This window comes from Watersipora subatra, chromosome 9, assembly GCF_963576615.1.
Source record: "Watersipora subatra chromosome 9, tzWatSuba1.1, whole genome shotgun sequence".
Taxonomy (NCBI): Eukaryota; Metazoa; Bryozoa; class Gymnolaemata; order Cheilostomatida; family Watersiporidae; genus Watersipora; species Watersipora subatra.
This window is the reverse complement of record NC_088716.1, coordinates 23,078,864-23,092,844: the sequence shown is the minus strand read 5'-3', so window position 1 is coordinate 23,092,844 and position 13,981 is coordinate 23,078,864. Positions and strand designations below refer to the sequence as shown.

Here is a 13,981-nt window from a genome sequence, read left to right as displayed (position 1 = left end):
TACACAAAACACTTTTTTCATGATATGTAGTTTGAAAGTTAGAATGGCAAATGTTTTTATATGTTAAATCCTAATAAATTTTCTATCCAGACTTTTTTATTATCCGGGCAACGCCGGGTAGTACAGCTAGTCTGTATGTAAATCTCAGTGTTTGTCTATCATCTGTCTGTCACTTGAATGTCCAATTATAGCTATAAAGTTTTGGAATGAAAAACCTGCTTCACACTGGATTGGAACTCACAACCCCCAAGTCTGCAGAAAGGCGTGCTAGCCACTATGCTATTCGGCTATATAGATACAAAATGGAATAATTGTGGTCATACTCATTCCATGGTTAAAATACGCTTGAAGCGCTTGCACTGCTAGCACTCTTGAGGATTATTGAATTTGAATTATTGATTATTGAAAATTATGATTGATTGAGTCAGAGATCATGATGCGTAATGTAACAATTACAAGCTGGCTTCACAGCTCTTATTCAGCTCTTACACAGCTCTCTTCACACGGCTCTTATTATGGTAAAGATTTAAACCAGCTCAATTTACTAGCTTAAGTTACTCATATTCATTGAGTAATTATTTTATTACCCGTATGCCGAGCATTCATCTATTACTAGTCTATATCACAGCTTTTGGTTATGACCATGGGTCATCTTCGTTTCAGGTGACCACAAGCAGCTCAAGCCTAACCCTACCGTTTATGACTTGGCTGTCAAGTACCATCTGGACCTATCACTTTTTGAGAGAATGGTAAACAATGGTCTACCAGTAAGCACGCTGAATATCCAGCATAGAATGAGACCAGAGATCTCTAAATACATCAGAGGACATATCTATGACCGACTTGATGACCATCAGTCAGTGCTTAAGAGAGACCCTGTTGAAGGTCAGAGGTTGAATTACAAAAGTACTTGTAGATCAATTACTAAATCATCACTCAATTTAGCTGTAACTCTGCAGGCATGAATAGAAACCTTTGAGAAGAAACTGTGGAAGGTTGACTATTATCAATTTCTGCTACGTGTTGTGACAAAGAATCAATGACCATTGTCAACATTTACGGCTCATTCTTATGCTGCCAGTTATATATTTGTAGGTATGAAAAGCCCAGTCTATTTTTTTAATCATAACAACCCAGAAAATTCTGACGAAGGGACAATGAGCAAAATGAATAGGTTTGAGGCTCTCATGGTTGTAGGACTGACCAGGTAAGTTGATAAACTGTGGCTGCTCCAGCTCGCTGAGTGAGAGAGTCACAAAGGCATTTTTTTGGTAAACCAACTATACCCAATAATTTGAAATACTATACACTATACTAAAATATATATTTTTCTAACTCATTAAATTCAAAATTGTTTATTCCGATAGAATTAATTTATGTTGAAAATCCTTGATATATTCTTACACTCAATATTTTTACTGTAAAAGCTAGAGTTTCTGTCACAGAGCCTTTATTTTAAGTCTTTTTGGAAATCAGCAGAAGATTCTGCACATGGTTTCTGAATTTGATTTTTTTAGTTTAGTGAAACCAGCTGCCAAAGAAAAATGCTATCATTTTTGCTGTTTGGCCTAAACGCACACACCCATTCTCTAATATAAAAATGTAGTTATCAAGAATATCTGGGACCCAATTTTGAAGAATTTTACTAACAGGAATACGTTCAAGTCACTGTTGGCAATTTTTTTATCCTTCCTACAACAAACATAAAAAAATTTGGAAACCACGATATTAGGCTGTGAAATCTGACATAAACAAAAGTGAACTGGTTAATTTGTTTCACAACGTGATAATCCAATATCCCATATTTTATGATATATGAAGGATATTTATGTACAGCTTCTAGCTACCATTATAAAGGGTTTCTGTTGTAAAAGGTTAGGTGATATGCTGTGGCCATACACATCATCAGGTGCAACTCTTTTAGCCTATTTTCTAAATATGTCAGGCAAATGCATAAATCACTTTTGAGTGAGTGTAAAATTGCTTCTTAGTTTTATTTTATTATACACAGACTGCAGGCTACACAGGATACACAGAATACATTAAACTATGTTGATTGTTGGACTTGATATCACTTTGGTCTAGTCTGGTTTAATTGATGCTTTTATTTGATTATTTGCACACTCATTTTGTGATCTTGAAAGGTATCTTTTGATATTTAACAACAGCAAATCAATTAATATATCTTTTATTGTAGTAATTTAATAATTGATGTCAAAAAATAACTGATGAAAAACGATTCAATTGTACTCTCTTAGATAGCCTTTCACCAGCCAAATTACATTGTTTATTTTGTTCTGTTGTTGCAGCTGCTCCTTGCAAATACCATAAGGTGAATAACAGTCATTGCAAGGTATTTTAATTGGAAAGTATGTTTTTAAATAATGCATTCAATATATTCCAAATTAGACCTGAATAAATATAATCATGAATTAGTTGGCATGACTTTTTAAATTATTCAAACATCACCTAAATTTTTAGACTTATTATTCAACTTAACTTCTGATATTTATAGAATATTCAAACAAATTACAAACCAGGACAAGCATGAAAAACGAAAAAATTACACTTAAACAAAAGCATACATTTGAATTTTATAAAATGCTTTGTATTAAGGAAATTATTTTTTGCGAACAAAGTAAATTAACATCTCATCTTTCAAAGTTTTATGGTTGTCCATTTTAACTGTTCAACTTTTACCTCACCAAAACTTGACAATTCACACATCTTTCTTGAACACCATATCATGTCAGTTGGCATAGAGAGAACTCTGACTGGTGTTGAGCAAGCTTATTGGCTAACTAGTAACTAATTGGCTGAATTAACCTTTTGTTATCTGCTACAGATATCTGTTGCGACAAGAGAGCTACAAACCTGAGGACATAACCATCATCACCATGTACACAGGACAACTTCTGCTAATCAAGGGACAAATGCCTAAACATGAGTTTAATGGAGTGAAGATTACATCTGTTGACAACTTTCAAGGTAGGCTACTAAAAATATATAAAACTTGGTTTTTACTGCTCAGCCTCCTTCACACAACTTAGATAGTGGCAGATAATTGTTGGCTCTAGAAGTATTTCAGAGTCTGATTTGTTCCAACACTTTTTTTATTCTATTAGTACTATCATTTTTGCTTTTTTTGTTCACTGAATGCAGAAAATGGGAAAGACCTTGGTGTCTTCAATATTTCTCAATATATAATGACACGGTCAAAATATAGGACAGCTATCACAAAAATCGAAAATTGTGTGTTTAATAGATAATAAATGTATAAGTAATTCTACTTTTAGATGGTTTGAATTATTTCGACTAAAATACAGACATTAAACACGTAAGCCATGATTGACGGTGAAAGTGCACAACAGTTTAGTAGATTTTATTAGAAAGTATCGAATATTTTCTTTCATTTGCGATTGTTTTAAATATTTGAGATGATCTAACTGACAGGATGTTTCAAGATTAAAATCCATAAAACTTGATTGCAGTTAAAACGCTCAGACAAAGCGAAAGTGTGATTATGATGTCTATAGTCGTGTAGAGACTGACAGAATAGAGAGACTTTTTTCTCTCATTTGCGACTGTTTTTGATGTTTGAGATGGTCTGTCAGCATGTTTTAAGACTAAAAGCAACCAAAACTTGATCATGATTAAAATGCTCAGTACAGTCATACTTCGACTTACGAGCTTAATGCGTTCTGGGACTGAGCTCGTATGTCAATTTACTCGCATGTTGGTGCAATTTATTTATATATAGAACAATTAAATATATATATTGATTAGTTTCCATACTCTGAAAAACGCACACAGAAACACTTACAAGATATTGTAACAGAAAAAACATGTTGGTTATTGTCCTAACATACCACACGCTTTCAAAAAGCAACAAATAAAAAATAATGCAAGGAAATGTGGTTAACTAAAATGTAAAATTAAATACATAAAGTAGCTGCTAACGCTAGCATTTGCCAGAGAGGAAGAGAAAGGTTATCCTTCATTGCAAGATTTGACTTCGATATATTTGGATTCTGATGCATCGATTTGAAAGCAAACTTTTATTCTAAACTTAACGTAATTAAAATTTCATTTGCATTCATAGTTTTAAATTTCTTCTCGCAGCTTAGCTTATTTTTCCTTTGTTTTGCGGCCACGATCAGCTGGTCGTTTTAAGAGAAACCTATCTAAGAACGTTTGCCTTTGTCGCCCTTTCAACATGTTGCAAAAAATTACGAACACAGGTGTCATCGCAAAAGGCTAATGCACAACCACTAGTCAATCTGTGCGAATGTCTATTTTTTATAGTCTTGATAGATAGCACTGGCCTTTTTACATAGTATTGTTTTAGTTACGCTGTCGCTGGCCAATTGTTAATCTTTTATCAAAAGCCTGAACAGTCTCCCCATCTCGTCGCGAAGATTGCTGCGTCGTTTAAAAACTATGGTTAGTCTTTTTGCAGGCTTGATGCCCTTAATATTATCCTTCTGTTTGATAATTGTGCATATTGTGGATGTATTTCTGTCATATTGCTGAGCTAGCTCAATCAAGCATACACATTTCTCATATTTTTTCAATAATTTCACGTTTAATATCAATTGTTATCATTCGCTTTTTTTTTGTATTATCCTTCATCGTACCGGTTAACTTTTTGTCCACGCACAGTACTTTTAATTCACATAACTCTGCACTGAAAACGTGCACAAAACACACGGTGCAAACGTATAACCTGAGCAGTTGAAAAATACAGAGTGATGCTGTTCTCATAAAAAACCTCCGACATACTGGACCACTGACTCGCGTGCTCATATCTCAACCATGGCTCATATGTTATTGCTAAAACTTGCTTAAAATCTGGCTCGTATCTCAAATTTCTCGTACGTTGGAGCACTCGTAAGTTGAAGTATGACTGTATTTAGATTTTTAAGACTTTGATAAGAAATGAGCAGACTCACGAAGAACCTCACGGAGAGACTCATACGTCTAGACGTTATTCTTGCCAGTAGAGTTTAACGACCACATCTCAAATTCTTCTGTCTACCTTTTAGTATCGTGAACACGTCTTTATAAAAGCTACATTTATGTGGAAGATCTTTTGCGTGCAAATAATAAAATTTACACGAATAAATTTGTTGTTGATAGGTGAAGAGAACAAGATAGTGATTATCTCCCTTGTAAGAAGTAACCTGGAAGGAAACCTTGGCTTTGTGAAGATAGAAAACAGAGTTTGTGTGTCTTTGTCAAGAGCTCAGTACGGGATGTACGTGTTTGGAAACTTTGACATGCTAAGTGCGGGATCTCGTAAGTATCTAGACTAAACTTTTTTTAAACAAAGTTAACAACACATTTATTATCTTTATTTTTTTAAACCATTTTAGTTATCACTATTTTTTTCTAGTTTCAAGTTGAAGCCATACAGTTTAAACAAGTTTAGACAAAACTCAAGTTTAAACAAAGTTAGCGCCAAAGAAAAACAAAGTTTTCAACTTTCATTTTTAGAAAGCCATTTTAGTTAAAAACTTCAGTTTTCAGCCAGAATGGCTTCAGTTTTCAGCAATTAACTTCAGCTTTTAACTTGAAATTTCCAGTTTCAGGTTGAAGGCATCTTTAACACTCAGATCTATAGATAGCTAAAACGTGATATTAAGTTCAACAAGTCAAAAACTTGAACTGTCACTTAAGATATATGTATGTTGTATCATGCTTATTATATATGTTGGTAAAACATAAATATCTATGTAACTTTCATTTCCATGTTTGACACTAATCTGAATGTGTTAAAATTTACCTATGAGAAACACGACTATTACGTCAGCTAAAACTAAACTTTTAAACTGAAAACCTGTTTAAAATGAAAAGTACTGGTGTATTATCTAGTGTGTATTTCTGTACCAGTAACAGTTATATAAAAGGCATAAAGTACCAATTGCAGATATTTAGTTGTATTTAGCAAGATAAGAGTTATATAATTCATAAATTATTGTTATTATTAATTCAACATATGGGTCATGATCACAGAAACCATGTTTAAGTCGGGATTGTAAGATTTGGAGTTATCTACATTAGCAGAAAGAGAAAATTGTCACAGTTATTTTGCAAAAAAAATTTTGATTCTAGCTTGATTACAGCAGATTTTATGGTCAATAAACTGAATGCGCATTTACCATTAGTGCGAAAACATAGTTGCGAGAAAACTGGTGTTAAAGTTTGAGAAACGAAAACCAATGCCCAATTTTGTTTACATTTCAAAACGTCATAGCAACCAATATCAAGAGGTTGTGATATTCATCAAGATTTCTGTGTTTCTATTCAAAAGATTATGCTGAATTCAAAAATCTAAACAGATTTTAGCTGGTTGTCACAGAAATAGCTGTATATTTATAAGAAAATGTATTACTTAATTTTGTAAATATTTAAAACGGTTTGGCAGTACAGCGATATCGGGCACAGCCAAATCATCAGCAAAATCTTTAAAAAAGTAACAACAGTAACATATTGCACACTATCGGTCACTATATACTTCGATATTGGAAATTCGAATAATTATTCTTATAATTAAATCTGATAATAATCCTATAAAATCGAATAATTATTCTTATGATTAAATAATGTAACAATCTTTTAAGAATTGTTAGGAAATTATCATCATAATTCCTTTTACTTTTACTGCTTTTGACATCAGTTGGAACACTAAAGTACTGATTATTAGTGTCCAAAATGTCAGAGTTATCTTTAAAATCGGCAAAAAAGAAACGATTATATTTATCGGACGCGATTTTTCAGTACTTCCTGTTTAGCTTAGCAACGGTTTTCTGAGGGTTGAAGACTTTTATTGGCTAAACTGACTTCAGATTCAGAAAGATCACTCCTTGATTGGTCCAGATGCACGTGTTACAAAAATCGTTACCAATATTATAAATTCAGTTGGTGCAACTTGAAAGTCGGATAACTCAACTTCGTGATTTGGGACTTAACCATGGTTTCTGTGACCGCGACACATATACTAGTATTTTTATTTTGTTTACTCAGTTCATATTAATTGTATTATTACCAAATCATCTGTTATTGTAATCGTAGCAAAACAGACTTAATTTCGCTATTACTTGCTAATTATTTCACATTTACATTTAAAAATTTTATAGTTTTATTTGCTTTCTTAATTTATTTGACCTGCACAAAACATTTTTCTCATGATATGAAGTCTGAAAGTTACAGTTGTTTGACAAAGTTTGAAAACTTTTACAGTTGTTTTATTTTTTCTCTTAATTTATTTAAACTGCACAAAACCTTTTCTCATGATATGAAGTTTGAAAGTTAGAATGGTAACTGTTGTTATATGTTAAATAAAAGTAAATTTTCTGTGCAAAAACTTCTATTACCCTGGCAACGCCGGGCATTTAACTAGTAAATACTTAAAGCCGATTGATTGGTGAAAGTGATTGGTGATAAAGTTTTGGGAACAAAAAAATGTGCTTCAAACGGGAATTGAACTCGGAACCTACCGGTGTGCAGGCAGGCCTGCTAAATAATTAGGCTATGCGGCTACATTGCCATACAATGTAATAATTGTGCACATCACACTTGTTACACCTGCTGGTCTTTAATGCTGGTTAAAATATTTGTGCTACGTCTAGCACACTTAAAGAGCATGATACAATCTTTTTTCCTAGCACTGGCTCAAGTTATAATAACGGCTCTTATTATAGTAAGATTAACTAGCTTAAGTTACTCAAATTCATTGAATAAAGAAACTTAGCAGCAATTAAAATGAATTTTCTATGCAAACACCTTTTTATTGCCCATGCAACATGAGGGCTTTGAATTCACGTAGTCCTATAATAAAAATACAGGCAGATGTAATGTATGTATGTATGAGAAACTTTGTATTGTATGCAAACCTAACGTTGTTACCTTAAACAAAATATGTACACTTGTTTCAACATGTAGACACGCCAAAAAATATAATGCCTAATTTAGTAAGCATTATCTCATTATACATTCCAGTAGACGCTCCTATAACGTGTACCTCCTATAATGTAAATTCCAGATAACATAAAGAATTTATGCAAAGCTTTTGCTTTGCAAACTATGTAAAAAATTTTATAACGTACGGTGTCAAGGTAAGCGAGTTCTCACATTTGATTCAAATAGTAGTTTATCTCTCTGCACTTGGGAGAAAAAAATGACGTTAAGATAGCGTTATATTTATGATATATACTAGTATATATCGTGTACTAGTATATATCATATACTAGTATGTGGTAAGGCAGATTGCAGCTTCCTACAGAAAGTTGCAATAGCACTAACTACCCTGGCAGAGTAGTTTGCCATGAGAGAAGTCGTCAGGTGTGTAGGTAAAGCACAGACAATAAATAGCTGGGTAATTATTCAAAAATACTTTGAGGCAACCGATTGGTGCAGGGATTACAGCGTCGGTTTACCAATCTGAATGTCACGAGCTGGAGCATCGTTGAAGGTTATCTTTTATCCTAACCTCGACCCTTAGATTTAGATAGATGGCAAACAGGTATAGTATCGCTTTTTATAGTAAAAATATTTAGTTGTTTTGCTTTGATATATATGTATAAAATATTTCTTATTAGCTTTACTTTGCTGTTTAAAATTTTTTTTAAATGAACGTCGAGGATGTGCACTCCCCATCAAATTATTGTAAAATTATCGCAACCATGATCTATAAAGCCAGTGAGATTTATTTGAAAAAGGCGAAAAATCATCGAAACAAACCAATAATACTACAGTTATGTTACAGCTCACAAATTGAAAAGGTTTCGTCAAGTTTTTTTTCTTTTTTGAGTAGCCAAAGGAGTGAGTTTGGAAAGATTTTGGAACAGATTAGGCAATTTACATGTATTTTGCAGTTTTTCTACTGTTCTTGTAACGTAAAACCCCTATAATGAAAACGTTCCTGGCACGGGTTATTTATGTTGTAGAAGCGCCTACTGTATATGCCTTTTCCGATAAGAATTCTGCTTAAGATGACGCAAAATGCATGCCAGGGTCGTATTTTCTGCACACTTGTAACCAAATTTAATGGTGATAAATTTTTCCAAGTTATTAATAACGCATGAATCTGCCACCTGCAGTTAAATGGTTAATTTAAGCCAATCATGAGTTGTGCACACATTTTTATTAAGTGAAACATGCATGTCATGTTAGTGGTTTATCCATTCACCAGCTCTCTGGAGAAACATTGTCGAGGAAGCAACCAAAGTGAACGAGCTTGGTACAAGTTTGCTTCTTAGCTGTCAAATCCACAAAAACCTTGCTATCATAGAAACACCTGAAGACTTCACAAAAAAAGCTCCAACAGGTAATCTTGTTTGGTAAATAAGATGTATATTTTTATGATGATAAAAGGTTTAAGTGTGACAGCTTCCTGTAAGGATTCTGATAGTAGAGCTCAATGCATGAAGTTACACTTCTTGTACAATATGGTAGACGAACTAATTGTTGTCGAGTTAAAACCTTGTGGGAATAGGGGTTGTACCAAATGTGTTTATAAAAATAGGCAACAACACTGTGCTAGGTTAGCTAATCTTTGTATTCTTAAGGAGTTGCCCACTCTTTCCAGGCTACTGTTGGACTTTGTCAATTAAGTATGGTTTTCAGAATCACATTATTTTCCTTGCAGTAAGTAAATGTTCATGATTATTTTGTGCTTCAGATGATGTTGTAAGCTTACTTTCTACTCTTACGTAACGTAAACATCTAAGAAAATCACTTAGATGCATTAGCGGCTTTTTAAAACTTAATTTGAACGGTGATTTATTTTATTTTCTGCTCTTTTCAAAACAAAGTTTGGTAATCTTTTAACAAATATTTCCACTTTAAATAGCCTCCATCCTCATGATGATTATTATTATTGTTTGTATTATTATTATTTGTTTATAATTATTATTATTATCTGTACTAAATTAAAGTAGTTTCTCCCATGATCAATAAAATATCATAATGTATTTACTATGGTTAGACATTTTTATTGTTGCTATCCAACAACAGGTGCGTAGGATAACATATAATGGTTATTTTAAGTTGGTATCTATTTGTCAGGATGTACTAAGTGTCCATTATAATTGTTCATTTAAACAAGGGAACTGCATTCCAACTGCCATGTGACAAACTCATCGTGCTGAATTTGATGTGTTTTGCAGGTGGTTGCCAACTAAAATGTAACACAACACTTGAATGTGGCCACATCTGCAAAATGAAATGTCACAGCAAAGATTGGAAACATGAAAAATATCAATGTACAGAGCCTTGTACAAAGCCTCTTTCCCCATGCAATCACTCATGCCCAGGTGACTGTTAATTAATACCATCATAGTTAGAATTATTTCTACTACCATACCTACTCTAATAGCAATAGTACAATTGAAGTTTTGGTTCAAGTAAATAAACATGTATTATCAATGTATAACACAGATTGTAAAATCATGCTATATTGTTTTAAAGTACCTGCATATGCAGACTTTAAGGTGACCTAATTTATCTTAAATGAAAAGACTTTGGTACTCCACACATACAGTGTTAACATGTTTATTTTACTTGTGTGCATCAAACAATAATTAAATGACTGTTGTACCTCTGTCATCACACCATCGCAGTAAACCAACTATTCCTAGTACTCGACATTTAATAGGTTTAGATCATTTTGTTGATAAATAAATTATAAGTCGTAAATATATGGTTACGATGCCCCTGTTTTTGATTTTTTTCACCTTACGATGTGGAACACAATGTTTTTTCGTTTTAGCCATTCGAGAACGAAAGTTTTTCAACGTTTTTCTGCCATACGGTATCAACAGAAAATTTATCAAAATTAAAATGTGGCAGTCGGTGTGCTGATTACATTGAAATAACGAAGATGTCGATATCCTATGCCAATATACCCTCTCAACTCCTGAAAAAGATACAACTCTTGCTCGCTCTCTATATCAGTTCACCGTTAATCGCAATAGTTATAGTGAAAACGTAACCATAAATAAATAGGGGATAAAATTTAGCCGAAGGCAAAGTTGAAGTTTAGTAAAATATATACTATTATATTAAAGTAAATATATAGTAAAATATACACTGCTGTTTATATGTTTAGTCAAGTTAGCTAGTCCACTGTCTTTGGTATCAGATGAAAAGCTGGGCATGGCGATAATTAGTAACTCTCTTGGATATCCACATAATATCCAACAATCTACTCACAATAGTTTTCCAATTCCTGACCATTTTACATCCATTATATTAGCAAAAAGGACCAGAGTTTACCCTACAGGATGAATTTATTCGCGGAGTTATATTTCGCGAAAATTGTCTTTTCATGCATATTCGGGGATGAATTTATTCGCGGCTGAAAACTGCCGCTCTCTAGGAAAAGTTAACTCTATTGCGGCTAGTAATAGTTATTCCTACGCATGCGCACACCGCGTGTTCCGGTTTATATTTAGCTTACAACTGCGAAGCGATCATGCAATTCTACGGTAAACAATTTTTGCTGCGTTCAGAGGTTTTCACGAATATTCATCGCTTTGGAGGCCTTTGATAAGCCAACAATTTGTGGTAAGTAATGGGTTTTTTACATTTACTAAATTAGTTGAATTTTACTTTGGTTATTCGGTAAAACGCGATACTAATTCTTTCCATCCCTACTGCATCATTATTTGTTTTAGTGTGAGAGAAAGATTTTTCATCATACACCGAAGAACAATGATTGCAAGGGTGGTAGATGTCATTCTTAGAAGATCACCAATCATTCAGGGAAGTCTGGAAATTGAGGTTGAAGTGACCTCAGCAAGAAGAATATATCTTACGAGAAGAATATATCTGTTTTTAAAAAAGGAACAAAAACGCCTTTACGAGCACAAATCTTTGGCCAACCGGCAGAACTTTGCAATAGTAAGCCACGAGGAGAGTTCTGATGATAACTTCCTTACCAGCCATGTAGTAGCGAGAGAATCGCCTTCAACACCGACCAAAGACAGTGACAGAGCTGCTGTTACCAAAATAACTAGTCAGAAAGCACCATTACACGCTAGTATTCACATATCAAGAGTACCAGTTTAATTTTATTGCTAGACAACCGCCACATGGACTAAACTGTTTATATTTACTCCATTCATGGTTTGTAAAATTTTATTTGTATTTGAAATATTTTATTTGTACACTCAAGTTTGTAATAAATTATAATACATCTATACATGAAATAAAATATATAATTTAATCATGTTTGCTACAGCGATATCAAGGAGTTGTTGTCGATGAAGGGGTCTAGGTTGACTGGTTGCCTCTTTGCCAATATTCCTGCCTGGATGAATATTACTACTTGTCTCTAGTTTTCGTAATCGGAGTAGGTTGTTTCATTCTCAATCTGCAGTAAACACAAAAAAGAAAAAAATATTAACGAGTGTTGAGGATGTACAAAAACAATAGCTGAAGTATTTGGCGAAAGCTTTTAGTTTTTAAACAAAAGAATTAACTAATGCAGTTGATTATGGAAAAACGTATCTGCACTGCAAATCCAATACATACCATAATGTCCAGATCAGAATCATGACTTCGGTATTAGATTTTGATGGAGTTGATTCTAATGTAAAAAAGAATAGGAGAGCTTTTTTGCTATGCTGAAGCCATGCCGAATAACCTGTAAAAACTTTGAATAATTTTGTAAAGTTTGACGCAATGGCAATAAAGCTCGAAGCCTGGTGATGATTTTAAAGAAGTTTTGGAACTCGGCTACGTTTAGTACTTCTGCCTCGCGGCTATTTTCGCGATGACGCCATTCTGCATATCTTGTGACAACCTCGAATAATTTTGTAAATAAATGTGATGCATTGCCAATGGTGATAGCTCAAAGCTCAGGCAATGATTTTAAAAATGTTTTGGAACTCAATTACATTTAGTATTTACATTAAAAACTAGGCTAGCGACTAGTTTTCAATTTGATGCAGTAGTTATTCTCTTTTGTGATTAAAAATAGAACTATTTATTCACTGAATTTAATAATTCGCGGGATTGACTGTTCGCGAAATCGCGAATTTTTATGTTCAACGAATATTTTCATCCTGTAGGGTATTTTACCGTTACATTTTATAGTGCATAGATTCTATTTCCTTATTGTCCTTCCTTAAAGCACATTATCATTAACATGCTTTTCAGAGTGATACATGTGCTTTGTAAAGTCTGCTGATCATTAGAATACAAATATATAACTGAAAATGAATAAATGCATAATAAAACAATAAATAAATAATAAATAAAACAGGAGAGTTTATCAAGAGTTCATACTATATAAATGATTATATATTTTATAGTCGGATACCATTTAAGGACAGCCACATGACAACTGAAGTAATAAAAGTCTCGATGAGATGAAACAGTTGAAGTGTAAAATTTTGCAACCAACCAGTTTAATCAGCTAGGGCTGCTAGGCATAACATAAGCGCTCATTTGGTTGGATAATGTACCATAACGAGTGTACTGTTTACTTGATTTCATCCCCACGTTTGTTTTAACACTGAGTATGAATGAATCAAGCTTGGTTCTCACACAATCGTTCAATGTTCAGGGTGGGATGAGAACCAAGATTTATCTAATTTATTAATGAAACAACATAAACCATTTGATAAGCCTAAACCATTTGATAAGCCAGACAAAAACCATAGGAGAAAGTATATACTACAGAACATGTGGGCAAACATTTTAGCTGAGTTGGTCAGCAATGGATATGTTGACATGCCTTTTGTAACATTATATTGCTGGCCATGTGTATTGATTAATCTGATTTTAGCCATGTGCCACCAAAAGTGCCCAGATTGCTGTGCCAATGTAATCACGACTTTGAAATGTGGTCATCAACGATTGGAAGTGTGTTATTTGCTCCACAAAAAGGGCTTTGTTGTCCCATGTATAGAGCCCTGTCCTGAACTTTTGCCATGTGGACACAGCTGTGAAAACAGGTAGGTTATTGCTTTGA

At 33.5% G+C, this 13,981-nt stretch overlaps 1 protein-coding gene across 1 annotated transcript in view; it reads left to right on the top strand.

The window, feature by feature from the left end:
* Positions 1 to 13,981, top strand: part of LOC137404908 (NFX1-type zinc finger-containing protein 1-like) — an 87,417-nt gene that overhangs the window by 51,892 nt on the left and 21,544 nt on the right. The window contains 7 exon segments of the mRNA XM_068091134.1: positions 664 to 885; positions 1,096 to 1,207; positions 2,846 to 2,988; positions 5,140 to 5,298; positions 9,194 to 9,328; positions 10,170 to 10,316; positions 13,796 to 13,964. Of these exon segments, the coding sequence (XP_067947235.1) occupies positions 664 to 885; positions 1,096 to 1,207; positions 2,846 to 2,988; positions 5,140 to 5,298; positions 9,194 to 9,328; positions 10,170 to 10,316; positions 13,796 to 13,964 (1,087 nt within the window).